The sequence below is a fragment of the Eleutherodactylus coqui genome, chromosome 2 (genome assembly GCF_035609145.1).
Source record: "Eleutherodactylus coqui strain aEleCoq1 chromosome 2, aEleCoq1.hap1, whole genome shotgun sequence".
Taxonomy (NCBI): Eukaryota; Metazoa; Chordata; class Amphibia; order Anura; family Eleutherodactylidae; genus Eleutherodactylus; species Eleutherodactylus coqui.
The window spans coordinates 36,354,037-36,373,738 of NC_089838.1; the positions used below are offsets into that span (position 1 = coordinate 36,354,037).

General features: G+C 42.1%; 1 protein-coding gene across 2 annotated transcripts; it reads right to left on the minus strand.

The window, feature by feature from the left end:
* Positions 1-452: 452 nt before the first annotated feature.
* PCDH12 (protocadherin 12) lies at positions 453-19,026 on the minus strand. 2 transcript variants are annotated; one of them, XM_066590571.1, is made up of 4 exons: positions 15,902-19,026; positions 5,887-5,978; positions 2,589-2,740; positions 453-2,320 (listed from the first exon to the last, which is right to left on the minus strand). In XM_066590571.1, the coding sequence occupies exons 1-4, from the start codon at positions 18,788-18,790 to the stop codon at positions 1,959-1,961; spliced, it is 3,495 nt and encodes a 1,164-aa protein (XP_066446668.1). In that variant the 5' UTR covers positions 18,791-19,026; the 3' UTR covers positions 453-1,958. The 2 variants fall into 2 exon arrangements, with proteins under 2 accessions (XP_066446668.1, XP_066446667.1); XM_066590570.1 differs by having other exon boundaries at positions 2,589-2,743.
* Positions 19,027-19,702: the final 676 nt, after the last annotated feature.

Below are 19,702 nucleotides of genomic sequence, written 5' to 3' on the forward strand. Positions count from 1 at the left end.
CTAGATGATTTGATCGTCTAGTGATTTAAGATGAACACCACCTGTTGCAATTTCAATGCTGAGGAGCATACCTGAGAGTCTCCACTTGATATCTCTGAGTTCAGGGACAGTGATTTCCAGACTCAAAAAATTATATTAAATAGTTTCCTCACGAAGGAAACAACATCAGTAGTATTGCAGTGTCAGTAATATTTCCTATCTGCTTGGCTGTGACACTGTGCAGACTCGCTGCCAACAATGACTTGCTGACATCAAAGGGCGTTCATGTTCTTTGGCCATAGGAAGTACTAGATGGTTGGGAGTGTACAATATCACTCACCAGCGATGGCTTACCTTAAGCCAATGTACATGAATAAATGGTCTTTTAAAACTTCCTGAACATCAAGATATACTGTAGTTACCTAGATGAGTCAGGGGGTTCTTGTTTGTTAAATAATGTCCTAGTACAACACTGAATTTTAGAATTTTTATTGAACTGAACACATTCATATAATGCAACCTATTATATTGTACAAAAAACTAGAAAACTTTGTTAAACATTGATAAATATCATAAATTATTAAATGTTACAGGTCAAACATGGTCTCAGCACGGTATGTTGGATTTTTTTCAACTGAAGGAATTACAGGGCAAGTCTATAAAGCCATTGGCTTCTTGTCGTCTGATGGTTACCCTGATTTGGTTAGCAGTAGTTCACGAAGAGCTACAACATTAAATACTAACATATGTTAATCATGACCTGATATATTGCATCTAGATCACGGATGACCAACTGAGGGCCTGGGGTCAACACAAAACCCTGAAGTGCTGCCCCCAAAGGAAGACAAATTCACATGGTACAGCTACCCAGGACAATGACATAAGTGCTGCTGTACCCTGCCCAGCTATGAAGAACAGAAGACCTACCCTGATTTCTCATCTGTTATGGAAGGCTTTTTTATGCCTATATTTTGGATTTTTTTTTTCTTATGCAAATTCCAAACCTGTTTTCAACTAAATGAAATTTATGGAAGAAACCCTGACCACAAATATAGCTATATGAAGCAAAGTCATATGTGTGTATCCCTTGACCATACCCTGGCTAAACGTGATGCAGAGTGAATATTGTCCACCACCAATCTAGAGAGTGAAAAACCATATGCAATGTATGCAAAAAGATTCAAAAAGCAAGAACTTAAAACATGTGAGTTACATATTGAAGTGCTCTGTTTTACAGATCTAATCCAAAGCAAAAACATTGGCAGCATTCCATATATAAAGTAGAACGGCTCTTGTATTGTCAATGTATTGTACTTGCCAGATATGTAATGTTAACCCAAACACTTTTTGATATTTCCTATATAGCACCGGTGTTCTGACACAAGTAATCTGAGATAAATGGTTTAAATGATAAACAGTATAACAAGCCAGGTTACAAAATATAGCAGAGAGTAGATTAGGTCTTCGAAACCAGTTTGATCAAGTGCCATTCAAAAGCATATGGTCATATTGTAGACGTTTGGATAGTACATATATGATGCACACAGTTCTTCTAAATCTACCTTCGATATAAGGACCATTCATTAAGATATGTCAAGAAGACATTTCACATTTCCCTCTAAATGTCCATAACTCCTATTGTATGCAATACAAATTGACCCCAATTATAGAGCGTGCAAATATGTCTTTGGTAGCACCAGTAGTAAATACTTATTGTCACTGTGTGATCATTGTATGTTCTATGTCCTGCATAATGAGAGAATCCATGTTTCCAACCACTCTTGACCACTGTAAAAGTTGCCAATAATCCATATTCATAGACTGAAGCAAGCGCTGCCATTATGTCCTTCCATCTTTATGTCTACAATTCAGTCAGTACAATTTAGAGACTTCTTCCTAAGTGCCATAGACACAAGTAGATGAAAGGCTGAGACAAGAACCATTTGCCCAATCGTCTAGGTTGACCCTCAGTCTTTTTGCTAATTCCTGGGACCATCACTTTTATTACTGTCCATACTCTTGCTGCAGGCAGACAATCTCATTAGCACCTCAGAAGTGGCATTTCCATGAGATTCGGCCTTCTGTGTCAACAGCATCTCAAATAGAGAACTCATTTCAGAAAGGAAGGTGCTGGCCAGTCTGTTCTCCTGAGACCCATCAGAAGCTTTTCCAAAAGTTAGGAAGGTTCTAAGATCTTCTGTGTCTGCTGCTGTTATTGCAGGCTCCTGAGGGATTTGAGTACTTGGGGTAAAGATATTCTCCTTGTAGTTGTTGGCTAAAGGCAAGGAAAGACGGGCAATCCACCCTGGATCTAGATCACTGAACCGATTGCTCTCCATGCCTGGTATAAAGACAAAAATAGTAAATTGGAGCAAAAACAAGTATTGTTTTTAAGAACTGATCTCACCCTTGTATGGCCAACCATAACCATATTAGACAGATATGAGATCCATGTGATGTAACTAATTCAGTTTACCATAGGGCATTTTTATATAAATAAGCTGGGTCACATCTAGTATTTAATGTCTCAGCTCACACAGCTATTTATGCCTTGGAGCTAATTACTATTCCCTAAAGGTTGTAGGTCTTGTTGAATTATTGCAACTCACCTATACATGGACCAAGAAGAGCCTCCAGATTGTCCTCTACCATCTGTTGGGTAGAAGAAAGATCTCCGCCTGGCTCAGAGTCCAAGTCACCAGCCTCGCTTTCACCATGCCCGCTGTCCTTTGTACTCTGCCAGTCCACCTCTTGGCCTGTACTTCTGAATGGAAAAACAGACTATCAATTCCCTAAACTACTTAAAAAAATATTCAAAAATGTAGAGAGCTGAAAGAAGATATTTTCCATAATGCATTCAATTCTACACCTGTATGACACCTGTATGTCTGTGGATGGGATGTTGCAGTGCTTATGGTCACTGTGCAGCCATCTGCTATCAGTAGTAACAGACCAGTTCTTTTCGAGGTGTAACTTTAGTATTCAGATTTTTGGTCTACCATGGAACTTTCATTAGAAATCACTGAAAATTCTTCCAATTTAGATGTAACTTTCAATCAAATTAGACATACAAAACTCGCATGAATATGAACTCCATTCTTTTGAATCAACATTGGATCAATGTTGGGGGGCAATAGGCTGAACTGGATGGACATATGTCTTTTTTCCACTTTACATAATATGTTACTATGACTTATTCACATGACCAATTTTTTTCCCCGCATCGATGCCACCTTGCCCATTGTTTTCAATGGGGCCTTAAAAGACATCGCATGGTACTCGCATGCTGTGTGTTGTGCATGTGAGTGTGCTGTGATGTTTCTCATTGAAATCAATGGGAAACATTTGCGATCCTCTGAAGCGCGTGAAGCACATGCCTAAGAATCGCAATTTCACAGAAGTGATGCGTTTTGGAATGAAAAACACCCCCATTGGCATGCAATAATGCACGTTGGCAAGCGCGATATCAGGGCTGAGTTTCTAGGCCTGATATTGCGCTCGCCCATGTGAATGTAACTTTATACTGTCGTCTTCTAAATTTATGATCCGGCATCCAGTTATCCCACTGCGGAAGTTGGCACACTGACCAGCAGAAACACATCTGGGGTAATAATTAATCTAGGAACTTTATTAACCCTTTTGCAATCCAATTTTGGATTCAGGGTTTCGTAAAAGGCTTTCTTTTTTTGCTGTTATACAACGGTGCCATCTGCTGGCTAAAGCCAGTGTGTGTGCACTAGAGAGGCTCCGACAGCGGAGTGGCTGGTAATAGACGGTAAGAATACCCTGTCGGACGTCTTCTGACATTGGAGCTGTACAAGCTTCAATTAGAATGTAGGAAGACGTCAGACAGTGGATTGGAATGGGTTAAGGGTTTAATAGGGTAATGGTTTATAGGGTTACCCTTTTCAAGGCAGGTAGTCTATTGAGGACAGAGTAGGTTTTGTTTTAGAAATATAATACAGATAGTCCCCGACTTGCGAACATTCGAGTTACGAATTTCGCTAGATACGAACTATCTGTACAGCACAGTATGATGTAATGCTATGGCATTACATCATACTGTGCAGGGACCGGAGAGGCTTGTATCAAGCCTGATAGAAGCCTGTCCGGTCACATCGTGGTTGCGGGGCAGCCGGGGGCCTTCTGAAGGGCACTAGGGCTGTCTATGCAGAGCGCCTATCAGTCCGTGCGCTTGATGGGCACTCTGCATAGGCAGCCCTGGGGCCTTTCAGGAGGTCCCCGGCTGCCTAGCAACCACACAGCGTCCCGCGATCTCATCGTGGGACGCTGTACGGGCCCCCTGAACGTCGGGTGCAGGCTGTTTCTTACAGCGGGCACCCGGCGGCAGCAGTTCCGACGAACCGCGCCGCTCGTCAGAACTGTTAACACTTTAAATACCGCTGTCAGAGCGGTATTTAAAGTGTTAACAGTTAGGACAAGCGGCGCAGCTCATCGGAACTGCTGCCGCCGGGTGCCCGCTGTAAGAACAGCCGGCACCCGACGTTGTATGGAGCGGGATCCACCCGCGATCCCCTCCATACTACCATTTGTTCGACTTGCGAACAAAACGGACTTGCGAACGGGCTCCTGGAACGGAACCTGTTCGCAAGTCGGGGACTACCTGTATCCCATTTACTGCTCTATATCTATTACAAACGACCAATGGTGGTGTGGGATTTATGTTCTCTATGTGGCAGTGGTGAGTGGCTGATGCTTTTGCATTACTTCTGACAGTTACTTCATTACCCCTTATGGTTTATCACTCTTGGTAACCTTGGATATTAAAATGGGTATTCCCATCTCGGGAATCCTAGTTCAATGTGTTTGAAATCGCAAAACAATCCACTCGCCCATAAGATGTTTATTTGCAAAATGCTTCATTCTCCAGATATTGCAGATATTGATTTCTCTGCCCTCTGGTGGTTTACTGCTCATTGCCAGGGAAACAGACCACCTCTTCTATGGAAAGAAATAGCAGAGGAGGCCGGTGGGTGCACACTTCCTTCATCTAAATCTGATGGCCAGGATCTCAGGTGTGCATGCATATTAGCTTTTGGCCCAGTCACCTACTACCATTATTCTATTATGCTATTTCTTTCCATCGAAGTGGTGGTCGGATTCTCCGGCAATGAGCAGTGAAAAACCAGAGGGCAGAGGAATCAATAGCTGCAAAATCTGGAGAACGGAGCATTTAGGAACTAAACATCTTATGGGTGAATGCATGTTTTGCTATTTTGAACACATTGATATAGGATTGTTAAGATGGGAATATCCCAAGAGCTTCATTATTTGTACATTAATTACTGTGTTCTCTGCCCAACAGGACAATTTTTCAGTGATTCTTGTTATGTCTGTCATATACCGTGTCACAATATAGCTGTTGGCTATTCTGACAGCTTTGAATTTGGTTCATCTTTTTGGATCTTTCATTACTAGTAAATCAAAATTCAAATTATGAACTAGATAACATTCTTACATTAATAATTCTTCAAAAAGACACTTCCGGTAGCAAGCAATAAATAAATTACATGCTGTATTCGATAGATGAGTTCTAGAAACACAACCTACCCCCATAACACAGCAAAAAAAAAACTTTGCACCATCATTGCACCTGAGCTCTGAAGAAGGTCATGCCGGTTTGCAGATACAGTATCTCGATTTAAGCCAACGCTTTATAGTCCGAGTGAGGAAGTTGCTGCTTCAGTTATACTATGCAAGGAAAGTATCAAACTTACAATAAATGTTCCCTATAAGTGGTATTTCAAGTTGCCTTCAAATATTTTTATAGCATGACGGTTCTGCAGAAGCTTAGCTACCATCTAAGGGAGTGTGGCTTCCTCTGAAGACAAGAATAATTGGAGGCAAGTTACTTCATATATTCAACCATTAATTCTCTCTTGTTACCTGACAGTCTTAGACGAGTATTTGTTTCCTCTGTGCAGCGTCTTGGGGTGAACTTCTCCTTGGTGGAGCAGGGACAGGAGCTGAGAAATTTGCTGTAAGGATAAAATAAAATGAAAGTGTTTGGTTTTGCTACAATATAATAAGTAGCAGACTGAAGAGATACATATTACTTTTGGCCCTATTTGGAAAAATCTGTCATCATATTCTTACATCTCCAAATTCGGCTAGAAACATGACGCAAGACAGCTGCATTTGTCTAAATTGACCGTTTGGTTCTAATTAAATGACTGGTCCTAAAATTATCCTTATGTCTTAAAGACACTCCTGGCCTCTTCAATACAGTGAAGTCACAAAAGCCTAGATTTAAACCCAGACAAACCCTCAGATGTTTGCATTAACTGCAGAAATTTTTAATAGATTCCACAGGAGTCCAAAGTCTAACATTTCTTAAAAACATTTTTTGAAAAGGGCTTAGGTTCGGCGGGACTATTGGAAATGCTCTGCCAAATAAATCCTGTAGCGTCGTGTACAATGGTCACATGACCATCCCCCTGTAATGATAGTGCCCTAATGTATGCAATGTCATCAATCGTGGGAAAAGGCTATGTTCCAACACATGAGCACGGAAATTCAATAGAGCCCATCCCATCATGTATCACATGTCAGCAATCATGGGTGTTGAATGTACAAAGAGGTGTAGCATAGTGGGTTGAGCAAGCTGCAGTTCTATTATACCCATAAGGCTGAAGTGCTGAATAGAAGCAAGAGCCACAAATCAAGAATAAGCAGATCCACAAAAAAAAACATGAAAATACATTGGATTATCTTTGTTTTAAAAAAAAAAACATGTTTTCAGAGTCAGATTTGACATTTCCAAGACTCAGAAAACTCCTTTAAGAATAGAATTGTTTTGATAGCTGTAGTCATTCATATGTTTCATTAATGATAGTCCGCCCTATGACCCATTCCCGTCTAGTAGCGGCCCAGTCTATTCGAATACTGTGCACCTGAACCACAAAGAGGATGATGCATGCACGTGATGCCATTTATAACGGATGCCTCCAGCTCCCTGTACTACATATCACACTGTGCCTGCATAGGGGATCCAGTGCATGTGGAGGGATTCTCTCGCAGCCATGCACATCATAAATTACATCATGTGCATGCGCTATCCTCTCTGCGGCGCAGGTGCAAAGTGTTCAAAGGGTTTACACCAAAAAAAGGGGGGAAAAGTTCAGACTACTGCTGCATGTGAACTGCCTATCAAACGATTTTAGCTGTCATTTGCATACTGATTGGGAAGCGTGGGAGCATATGATAAGCATCTGATAAAAAAAATTCAAGGTATGATTATGTTCATCTATGTGTCACACATGTTATAATGCAATTAGCTTGCTCTGCTAAAATCATGGTTTTATTCCATCTCCCCTATTTGCTAAAATTGTGTGACAGACTTCCTTTAAAGTATTTAATTTGGTTGGAATTCAGCAGCAGCCAGAGCACCTGGAAGCAGCATTCCGGGGCAGGATGTGAACCGTGCCAACTCATACAAGTCTTCCGACCAGATGTTCCCTTCAGTCACCAATACAAAAAAACTTGATGGTTATTTACATCATGCAGATGATTACCGCAAGTTAAGCATTATTAAAGGGAAAGGCCATGCTAGCATAAGACACAACCAGTCGTCAGATCAGTTAGAGTAGATTCCTTTAAACCATCATGCAGTTGTCTGGCAATCCCAATACTGCTTCCGTCTCAAAATGTTATAGGACAAGAAGCAGAGGACTGAAGAAGACAAGTATCAATAATCTCAAAGATATGTCTACTGATTAATAAAAAATTATCCTTTTTGCAAGTTTTCATTGAGATGCAAAGTTTCAAATACATTGATTAACATGTATTTATAGCGGCACACTATACTAGTGGTGCATCCTTATTCCTCCTCTATGCATCATGCACCAAATGTATCAATGGGCTGTACACCATCTGATGAAGACTAAAAGCCACAAACACCAGGTTGGGCCTGCTGTTAGCGTCTCCACTCTTCTGGTAGGTGGAAAATGTTCACAGATGAGTCATGACTGGCTTCTGAAATAAGGTGACAGGCAGTAAATTAATGCAGCGCTTGAAGAACTAATCACAGCCATCGCTTCATGGAGGCGGGATTTATGAATCCCGTAACCATGAAGGGATTCTGTGTGGGCGGCAAAGGACTGCAGGAACTGCGCTGGAGCTCTGAAGAGCAGCATGGATGACCTGGACTGAGCCTGCTAGGTAAGTAGAATAGGATATCCCCGAAAATAAGACCTAGCGCGTCTTTTGGGGCAAAATGTAATACAATACAGTGTCTTATTTTCGGGGAAACATGGTAGGAAAAATTGTAGAGGTGACGAGGGAGGAGCAAATCTATTAAATCGTTTTTTTCGACAGTGTATTCAGGAAAATGAAATGTCAAATGAAATACAGAGTAATAATGGAAACTCTCCACTAAATGTAACCAGTTTAACATAGAGGGAAGTGCAGAACAGCCCTAAACAGACTAAAACAGACATATCATTGGGTCCAGATGGCATACACTCCCGGGTTCTAATGAATTAAGTAATGTGATTATTGTTTCTTATATTCAAGAACTTGATAGTGATGCTGTCTGTGCCAATATTCAAACAGGGGTTAAAAAGTGAACCTGGAAACTACAGGGGGGTAAGTCTTACTTCTGTTGTGGGTAAAATGTTTGAGAGATGCTATACTGGAGGACCTCAAGGAAAATAGCTGCATAACTTCATAGCAGCATGGGTTTATGAGGGGTCGCTCCTGTCAAACCATCTGATCAGCTTCTATGAGGAGGTAAGTTCTAGACTGGACTGGAGAGTCATCTGATCTCAAAAATCTGGATGTTTCCAAAGCGTTTGATACTGTGCTGCATAAGAGGTTGGTATATAAGATGAGAATGCTTGGTCTGGCCAAGAATGTGTATAAGTGGGTAAGTAACTGGTCAGTGATAGAAAGTAGAGGGGGGTTATAAATGGTACATACGCTGATTGGGTCACCATTACTGGTGGGCTACCACAGGGGGCAGTATTGGGCCCTATTCTTTTTAATATCTTTATTAATGATCCCAGAAAAAGGATTGTATAATAAAATATCGTTATTTGTAGAGGATACAAAACTATGTAAAGAAATTAACACGAGAGGAAAGCATGCGGTTGCAAATGGATAAGTTGGGGGGCAGAAAAGTGGCAACTGAGGTTTAACATGGATAAATGTAAAATTATACATATGGGCAGGGAAATACATGTCACAATTACACACTAAATGTGTCAGGAAGGGTATCATTTCTCCTTAAGGAGAGAACCTAGAAGTGTGTGAGGAGACTTATAAGGCCCGCCATGCTATTCTGGGAATTATGCAAGTGGAAAGATGGAACAGTGCCTCTACAGCACCCCCTATTGTAATGCCACATTACTGCAAGTCAATGTCAAACTTTTTAAACTAGCCCTATAACGATGACTGGGAATTGTAAGCCAAAGCCAGAATAACCAAGCACAAACAGCTGATTGGAAAAATGGAACAATACCTCTTCAGCGCCACCTATTGGAAGGCAGCATTTCTGTTAAAAAGTCTGACATTGACTTGCAGGAATGCTGTCTTCCAATAGGTGGCACTGCAGAGATATTGGAAAAGGACTTGGGGATTTTAGTTAACAGTGAACGTAACTGGAGCAACTAATGTCAAGTAGCTCCTGCCATGTCATCAATAGGATCGTGGGGTGCATCAAAAGAGGTCTAGGGGCACATGATGAGAACATTGTTCTTGCTCTTTACAAGTCGCTGGTCAGACCGCACATGGAATATTGTGGACAGTTTTGGGCACCGGTACTCAAGAAGAACATATTAGAGCTTCAGCGGGTACAAAGGTGGCAACTAAACTAATAAATGGAATGGGGGGACTACAATACCCAGAGAGGCTATCAAAATTGGAGTTATTCAGTTTAGAAAAAAGATGGCTGAGGGGTGACCTAATAACTATTTACAAATATATTAGGGGACAATACAGATATCTCTCCTATCATTTATTTACACTAAGGACTGTGACTGTAACAAGAGGGCGCCCTCTACATCTAGAGCACATATGTCAAACACAAGGCCGATGGCTAAACCCCGCCCTTCGCCCCATTATGAGGCCCACCAGAGATGCACCGCTGTCGGAGTGTAAGCCACTGCTCTCACCCCTATGTAGTGGTTGGCACTTGTAATTGCAGGCACAGCTATCATTGAAGTCATTGGGACCCCAGTCTGCAATTACTAGCGTAGATCCCATTGATTTCAATAGGAGCTGCGCTTGTAAGTATGAGTGCTGGCCACAAAGGAGTCACGCAGCGGCTTCCCCTCTGACACCGGTGTATCCCAGTGGGGGACCTTCCTCTATTCAGCTCGCCAACAGCGCCGGTCCAGCGGCACAGTGCAGAGTCTGTAACTGCTGACCTCAGCACCGAGGTCAGAGGTCAGCAGTCACATACTCAGCAGTGGCTGCCGCTGGACGGAAGCTGCAGGCAGAGTGAGTGTGAAGCCTGTGAAGATGCAGCCCAGCCAGAGGCCAATAGCAACCTCGCTAAAAGAAGCAGCATCCCTGGGAGTACTATGGGGGTCACTTTTACTACTGGGGACAATATATGCGGACTACTGTGGCCACTACTACTACTGTGACAACTATGGGGGCACTGTTACTACTGGGGCCACTATGGGTGTCACTATTATGACTGCAGCCACTATGGGGAACACTTACTATAATATTTTTACTGGGACCATTATGGGAGTCATTATTACTACTGGGACCACTATTGGGGTCACTATTACTACTGGGACAATTGTGAGGGTCACTCTCACTTCTCTGGCTGCTATGGGGGCACTGTTACTACTGCAGTCACAATTTGGGTTATTATTACTACTGGGGCCACTATGGGGGTTACTGCACTTACTGGGGCCACTATGGGGGCACTGTTACTACTGTAGCCACTGTTGGGGTAATTATTACTACTGGGGCCACTTTTGGGGTTACTGTCACTACTGGGCCACTATGGGGATAACTATTACTACTGGGGCCACTATGGGGGGGGGGTCACAATTAGGGCTTTTTCACACAGGCACATTTCAGTCATAAAAATACACGGTGTATTTGCGCGACCAAGAATTGCTTATACCCAGATTTTGTCTCCAGGTTTATGAAGTTTGACTTGAAGTTGTGCTCCGAGTCACAGAGGTGGGCTATTCTGGCTTCTCCCCGCCCACAGCATGATGAATGACAGCTTTTGCCCTATACACTAAAGGGGAGAAAGCTGTCAGTCTGCATGATGCAGGCGGGGAGAAGCTAGCACCTCTGTGACTCAGGGCTCAGCTTGAAGTCTAACTTCCCAAACCTGGTAACAAAGTCCTTGTAACTTTGTAAGCAAATTTCTTTACTTATCCTATACATATCCTGAACTACAGCTTGTATTATAATCCAGAGCTGCATTCATAATTCTGCAGAACACATAACACTTGATTCGACTGTTTTCAATTTGCCTGCACGTGTTATGTGTTTCCTGAACCAATATATTGCATTTGCCCGTGTAAATGTAGCCTCAGTATTTTGAATGTGACTTTGGAGTATAATACGGGCAGTAACACATGAGCAGAACAAGATGAACTATGCATATAATGTACAGCAGTTAGAAAGTTACTCAACACTCTATGTAGATCACATCTACAGGAAACTGTACAATGTTATTCAAAGGTAAATAAATATAGTCATTAGCATCTGGGCTACTCTTTCTCAAGGCCTTTTCTATTGTTTGCCAAGGCTTCCTGTCAAATATTGCTCTACAGCAGCCAAAAAGTCATTGCAGCTACTCCCCCCCCCCCCCCCCCCCAAATATGTAGGAGTTAACATTTTACTAATTATTGCTTTCAATGCAGAAAAGAAAATTTCCAGAGATGGTTGCCTCATCAGCCACTATGGGGAACACTTACTACAATATTATTACTGGGACCAATATGGGGGTCACTATCACTACTAGGGCCACTATGGGGGCACTGTTACTACTGCAGCCACTATGGGAGTCATTATTACTACTGGGACCTTTTTAAATAAGCACATGGGACCCAGCAAGATTAAAGATCCAGTGAGCTATACGTATCAATGTAGTATTACATGGCGGTCATTTGTATGATTATCCATCTATGTAATACATGGACAGTCCAAATCCGTTACAGTGAGAACTGCTGCTTGCTTTCCCGTGGTCCCAAGCCAGATATCTCAATCCAATAGTGCCTTTAAGGGCAAAGTCAGAGAGGGCCTTTTTTATGTCTGAATTTATGTGCGCCAAAACGCATGCATAAAATAATTTGCGTGACCGAAACAGGCGTCACGCTAAAAAAACCGCACCTGGCAGTGTTTATGCGCACATAAAGTGCGCTGCCTGCTATCCCCTGCTGCCGCTGTGACAGCTGCAGCAGGGGATTCCTTGGATGTGAAACCCCTGGATACTGTCACATCCAGGGATTTCACCTTCGGTCAATGGGGCCGGCAGCAGCAGCGGCCCCATTGACATACAGAGAAGATCAGGATCCTCTGCCACATTTGTGACAGAGGATTTCTTCATACCCGCGGGAGTCCCCTTGTCACTGAACACTGTGACAGCATAGTCACAGTGTCTAGTAGCAATGGGACTCCCGTGGAGATGAATAAATCCTCTGCCACAGCTGTCAGAGCTCTGGCAGAGGATCACAATGCTATCCCATTGAATTTAGTGGAGCCGGCGCTACGGCCAGCTCTATTGAAAGCAATAAGCTGCTGGCAAGCACTGCAATGATTTTGGGGGAAGGGCTTTAAATAGAAGCCCTTCCCTGAAAAATCATGCCTAAAATGTGGCTGAGCACTGTGACCAGAGGCAGCTCTCAGCTGTCATTCAATAGCTGAGTGCTGCCTCTGATTGGTCACAATGCTTAGCCAATCAGAGGCAGCCCTTTCAGCAGTCGGGGTTTTTAAATCCCCGCCTGCTGAAAGCACTTCAGAGCAATGCAGGAGAAGAGCTAGCTAGACGCGCCTGAGCCCCAGCAGGTGAGTATATATATTTTTTTATTTTTACACATTTTAGGGATGATTTTTCAGTGAAGGGCTTATATTTAAAGCCCTTCCCTGAAAATCACTGCAAGGCTTGCCCACAGCCTATTGCTTTCAATGGAGCTGGCTGTAGCGCCGGCTCCATTGAATTTAAAGGGAGAACATCGCGCCCCTGTGCCACAGCTGTTACAGCTGCGCCAGAGGTTCGCGATCTTCACTGTATGTTCTCAATGGGGTCAGCGCTGCTGCTGCCGGCCCCATTGAGCACAAGGTGAAACCCCTGGATATGACAGCATCCAGGGGTTTCACATCCAAAAAAGACAGATGACGCAGTTACCTGCGTTTTAAAATCCGCTGCTCCATTTTTACCGCTGTGCATTTTTGTGCGCAGGTAAATATCAGGCATATGACCGCTGTCAATGAAAAGCATTGGTTCTTAATAGATATGGGTTGCAAACACAAGTAACAAGCACACATAAAAACTCCTGTCTGACTGAGCCCTAATACAGCAACTTCTTTTCCCAGGCAAGTGAAATTTGAGTTCCCAGTACCTTGCTTCTTTGTTCTTTCCCAGAAAATTTGGGGGAACTTTACTGAGTCCGCCATTAGCGACGCCGGGCTTAGTATGATTTTCCCTGATACACAGCGTGCTGAATACCTGAAGAGGCGCACATCTCTTCATGTATTCAGCACATCCTGGCACCTCTGTGCAGCTTCTCAGAAATGCACACCAGATCTGGCCTGGCGAACATTTCGGGTATAATTTATGCCAGTTTCTGGCATAAATATATAAATTTGTTGGTCCAAGCAGAGGCGTAACTTGAAGCTCCTGGGCCCTAATGCAAAACCTTGAACGGGGCCCCCAACTATAATGCTTTATTCATAGTACTGGGCTTCCTATATGGAGAAGAGAGGCCAAGGCTCCTGGGCCCGGGTGCAACCGCATCCCCTGCATCCTCTATAGTTACGCCCCTGGGTCCAGGGTAGCCACATGCTCTCTCGACAACATTGTAAAAAAAATGGCGGGGCTGGTGCAAAAATAAAAAAGTTGGAAATTTTCACACAAATAACCGCTTGTGAAAGCATTTACTGGCATAAAGCCTTTTGTAAATGTGTCCTTTGTGTATAAGTGCAGCAAAGCAAATGATTTGCACTTTGAGGGAAATGTATGAAGACTTATGGTCTTAATTGTATTTCCGCTGGCACACAACACACACCTAATAAATAAAGAGACGCACGGTTCTTAATGTATTAGGTGCATGTTGGCACCTTCACAGAAATGAACACTAGCACTGACCTGGTGTTCCTTTCTGGCATAATTTACACCAGCTTCTCATGTAATTTCAACATAAATTCGTTGGTCCGGGGTGGCCGCCTCCAACTCTTATAAAAGTGGTGAGGGCAGCGCAAAAAAGCTTAAAAGTCACACATTTTTTTGCAGAAATCCCCACATTTGGCAGCTGAGAAAATAAAACAGTGAAAGTAGGCTATAATAAATCTTGTTGTTTGTATAGCGCCAACTTATTCAGCAGCGCTTTCAGGTAATTTATTCATTACCCCCCCACCAAGCTGGGTACTCATTTTACCAACCTCGGAAGGATGGAAGGTTGAGTCAACCTTGAGCCAACTACCTGCTAACAGCTTACAGGCTGAACTAGATGGACATTGTCTTCATTCAGCCTAACATACTATGTTACTATGTTACCTGAACCACGTGGGGATTGAACTCGCTACCTTCAGGTCGTGAGCAAGAGCTTAGGTCTGCATTTCTGCTGCCTTAACACAAGGCTATGATAAAAAATATCCTTGAAAGGTTTTCCATGCTTTTTTATTGATGACCTATCCCCAAGACAGGTCATCAATAAAAATATTGGCGAGGTTCTGACACCCAGCTATTCTCTGGAGCCACTGCATATCAGAAATAGCACAGCTCTGTCCACTGCGCAGTGGTCTGGAATGGTATTGCAGGCTCTCTTCCCTTCATTTCTTTTGCCTTTCATCTGAGCCCCGCTCACCACCCACATTCTGGAGGCATATGAATGATGGTAACACAAGTGTCCTACCACACCATTCAAGTCTACAAGACTGACAGAGACAGACAGCTATCTTTGTAAAACCCAAAGACCACACACAATTCATATGCCCTTGTTCTAATGATCAGTGGAAGTCCCAGTGGTTGCACCACCACTAGTCATATATTTATCACATATCCTGTGGGTAGGTGATAAATGCTTGTCATGGTAATACCCTTTTATATCCCTAATGATGTCAGTAGATTGTTATGCCTTATGACTCAGTATTATATGACATATTAAGCTGTGTTGCTTCTTATCAGAACAGAACAGTAGGGACTTTGGGTACTTCTTATCATAGTGACATCTTGAATTGAGAGCTGCATATATAAACTGCCTTATAATGCATTGACAAGGGTTATTGTATAATATCCATGTTGCACGTCATATCTGATTATTGTGTTTCCTTCCTCGGTTATTTTTGGATTTCCATTAGTCATCCTTGTAATAATGAACTCAGATGGCACAGTGAAAGTAACGTAGTAAGAGATACATTGAAAATGTTACATGGAAACCTAGTGGAGGTAGGTACTTGCTTCATGCAAACAACCCCTTTTCATATACCCTTTTAGAGCATATGGGTGTTATAAGAGGGATACCCTGTTTGGAATCCTCCCCTATTGGCCAGAGAGAAGCTTTGTTCGGACAGACCCAGTCCATCCTTGTATGGCCAACCATGGCTTTCCCTGGCAATAACTGCTGATCACCGAGGGCTTCTTAGGCCAGAATGAAAAGGGGGTTTCATGTCAAGACAAGTCCTTTAAGTTTTGACACTACAAGGAAAAAAGCAGTGTAAAGTAATTAAAATACGAAAATTGTTAATTATACGAAGAACATGCTCTTACCTGTACATGTGGGGATTGCATTGTAAGTTCCACGGCTTCTTTCTCTGCCAGTGCTACCATGGACAAGCGCACCAAGCTTCTGATTATTTGTTCCTTCTTTTGACGCCTCATAGTTGGAGACGTAGTTGGTGAAAACTCCCCTCCATTAAATATGATGGGTTCTAGTGAATTGGTATCATCATAGGTTCTAATTTGTGGACTTCCTGGATTTTTTAATATTTTATTGTTCACAGGAAGGGTCCCATGTGTGTCTTGGAGGTTCTCTCTTGAGCAACTTCTCTGTCTTTGGTACTGTAGAGTTCGGCATACAGAGGGAGGCAAAGAGAAAGATTGTTCTAAGTCTGTAGTGTCCTCTATAAGGGTATCATGATTATGCTGATTTCTTAATGTACGGTAAAGAGTAGGTGTTAGATGAAAAGGAGTATGGAGGGATTTGTCCTCTACAATTTTTTCCCCTTCATCTGAGGCAGGAAATGGCTTGGCTTCTTCTATTGGCGTGACAGGTTGTTTTTGTTGCCTACCTCTGAGTACAGGAACCACATGGATATCGGTCTTTTGGATTTGCCTTTGAGGTCTCCTTGGTTGCTTTCTATAAGCTGATTCCTCTTCCCTACAGTTGTAAGCTCTATTGTCCTTCCTGTCCACCCGGCAAAAGGACATTACAAGAGCTAATATTAGAAGACATAGAGCCAAAAGGACAGCCAGGCAAATAACGATCACCATGGATAAGCTTAGTTTTCCATTAGATTCACTTGCTGAATTTTTCAGATGGTCCAAGTGACTACTAAACATAACATGAAGAAGAGCTTTAGTCTCTTGAGGAGGTGTTCCACAATCTCTAACGGTGACTTTCAAGTCAAATGCATTTCCAATAAGGTTACTAGCATTGCTTGCATTTAGGTATATATATCCTAAATGTTCAGCCATGACAAACAAGCCTTGGTGGTTATCTGCCAAGTGGTAGAGAAGTTTAGCATTTTCCTCTGAGTCTGCATCAGTAGCCACTACTTGATATATTGGGTGTTTATTGAGTTTTGCTGTCTCGGATAATACTTCATCTGATGTATATCCAAAAGCTTCAGAGTTGGCAACTTCCATGGCAGAAAGAAAATATCCTGTGTCAGCATTTACAAGCACAGTAATGCTTGCATGACCTCTCTTTAGTTTTGGTTGAACGATTACTGGACTATTATCATTTTTGTCCTTCACAAATACGTTGACTGAAGCATTACTGCTAAGCCTGGGTTCACCATTATCTTCTGCTTGAACTAGGAATTGAATTTCTTTAATTTCCTCATAGTCCATGGACTTAAGCATGACTATCTCTCCTGTTCTAGAGTTGATGGAAGCTAATGTAGATACTGGAATTCCATAGTTGACATTGTCGACAATACTGTATGTGACTTCAGAATTAACTCCTTGATCAATATCATGAGCATTTATAGTAAGGAGATGATTGAGAGGACCACTGTTTTCATCTAGGAAGACATCATAGCTAAGCCTCTCAAAAATGGGAGGGTTGTCATTTGCATCACTAACCCGAATTTTTAAGGATTTTATAGTAGAAAATGAGGGCTCACCTTGATCTTTCGCGTGGATGGTCAATTCATACTCGTGCCACTTCTCTCTGTCCAGTATGGCATTGGTTATTAAAATATAACTGTTGCGATTAGATTTCTGCAGTCGAAAATGGTCATGGTCTTGAACTAAATGGCAGTGCACCTGGCCATTCTCACCCGAATCTGGATCATTGAGCATAATCAGAGCTACAAAACTACCCAGAGGAACGGACTCAGATACCACAATCTCTGAAGAATCTTTGGAAGCCCAAGTGACTTTGATATCCGGAGCATTATCGTTAATATCTAACACTTTAATGACCACTTTGCAGTGGGTAGGGATAGGATTAGGCCCTAAATCCTTTGCCTGCACATCTAACTCATAAGATCTTCTTTCTTCATGATCAAGTGACTTTCTCAGAACTATTCCACCTGATTTTGAATCAATGGTGAACATATTGAGGACATGGTGAGAATTGTGTTTACTAAAGGAGAACTCTATTTCACCATTTTGCCCTTGATCTGGGTCCGTAGCAGTAAGATTTATAAGAAGCGTGCCAGGCGATGTGTCTTCTAAGACTTCTAGAATAATGGAGCTTTCCCCAAAAGTTGGGCTGTTATCATTAGAGTCCAAGACATTAATCCTGAGTTGGACAGTTGCAGAGTTTTGTGGATGCCCTCCATCCAATGCAGTTAGGACTAGGTTGAAAAAAGATTGCTGTTCTCTATCCAGTTCCTTTGCTACCACCAGTTCTGGATGTTTATTACCATCAGAACCAGAAGTAATATTTAAAGTGAAGTGGTTATTAGGTGAAAGGGTATATAGCTTAACTGCATTGCTGCCACTGTCAGGGTCCCAAGCTCTGTCAAGTGGGATCCTTGTGCGCAGAGAAGCACTCTCAGAAATCTCCAAGTCCAATTCCGGTTTAGGGAATATTGGTTCATTGTCATTAATATCCAAAACTTCAATTTCCACATGTACTAAGGACAAGACCTTGGTTGCCAGGACATTAAAAGACAAGATGCAATGTCCATGAAGATGACAAAGCTGTTCTCTATCCAGACGTCCTGTAGTAGTTAATGATCCACTTTTCAAGCCCACTTGCACTGGAAAGGAGTTACTCCCTTGCATGATCTGGTATTCTTCATTCAAATCCTTAATCCAACCTGGTACATCAGATATGTGTCCAATAACTGTGCCAATGGGTACTTCTTCTTTGACGCGAAACCTCACCATTAGAGAAGATGAGTTCTTGCAATGACTTATGTGATAGGAGCAAAAAAAAAGAAGAGCGTAGATGTGACCAATAACCATAAGAATCCCATCCATGGTTCTCTGCAACAAGTCGGAAAAAGAAAAAGTTTTCTCAAAAAAGTTGTGAGGTTCAACAGAAGGCCCTCAAGGTCTTTTTTATCTTCTCACATTGGTATTCTTGCTGATGTAGGTTATATGTAGTCTGTGGTATCAACTAGGTCTGTAGCCTCTTACAGGGTTTCTGGCATTGACACAAGTCAGTGCTGCCAGACAAAAGATTGTACATGAAGTAGGGAAGAATAGTAAAACAAACGAACTCGGGGAGGGAAAATGTGACAGAAACCTATGACTTACATGTTTTCCCAGGGAACTCAGCCGTCCTCCAACAGGAAGAGTGATGAGGAAGGAACTATAAGTCGGCTAATGGACAATAGTCATTTAACCCTTTGTTATCTACATCTAACTTCTATATACTACAACTATTCATTTTCTGATGTCATTATATATGTAAGAGTTAACAGTTTTCATTAATATTAAGATTCCCAGGATCCTGCTACATATTGGAAATGATGCAATGATATAGATAAGAACACTGGGAGTCTAGTTACCATCAGATAATCCTTTATTCAGACACAGATCCCCCCTAGAGAAAATGTAGAGACAGATAAGAAGATGGAGGAGTATGATATAACAATATTCATTCCAGGAGTCATAAAAATAAAGTTAGTAAATGCAACTGGGGGACTGAATGCACTGATGAAGAATTGATGGTCAAAAGAGATGCAGAAGAGGAAGAATTGTATAATGTGATATGAAAATTAACACTTTGTGCGGCATTATCTAATGGAAGAATTTCTCCTTTTTGAGATATATGCAGTATAGAGAGTTATAGAGTTTTATAACATACAACATTTTTTGTTTTCCGATCCGGATCAGCAGATAAAAGTTACTTTTAGAGGTTACCCAGGAGCATGCCACATAAAGTTG

Bases quoted from the DNA above. Each gene is read 5' to 3' on its own strand.
- PCDH12 (XM_066590570.1), bottom strand. From the start codon at position 18,790: ATGGATGGGATTCTTATGGTTATTGGTCACATCTACGCTCTTCTTTTT. The intron at 5,979-15,901 runs GTAAGAGCATGT...TTATCCTTACAG, and splicing joins TGCAATCCCCACATGTACAG to CAAATTTCTCAGCTCCTGTC. The intron at 2,744-5,886 runs GTAACAAGAGAG...TTTTCCATTCAG, and splicing joins TACTCGTCTAAGACTGTCAG to AAGTACAGGCCAAGAGGTGG.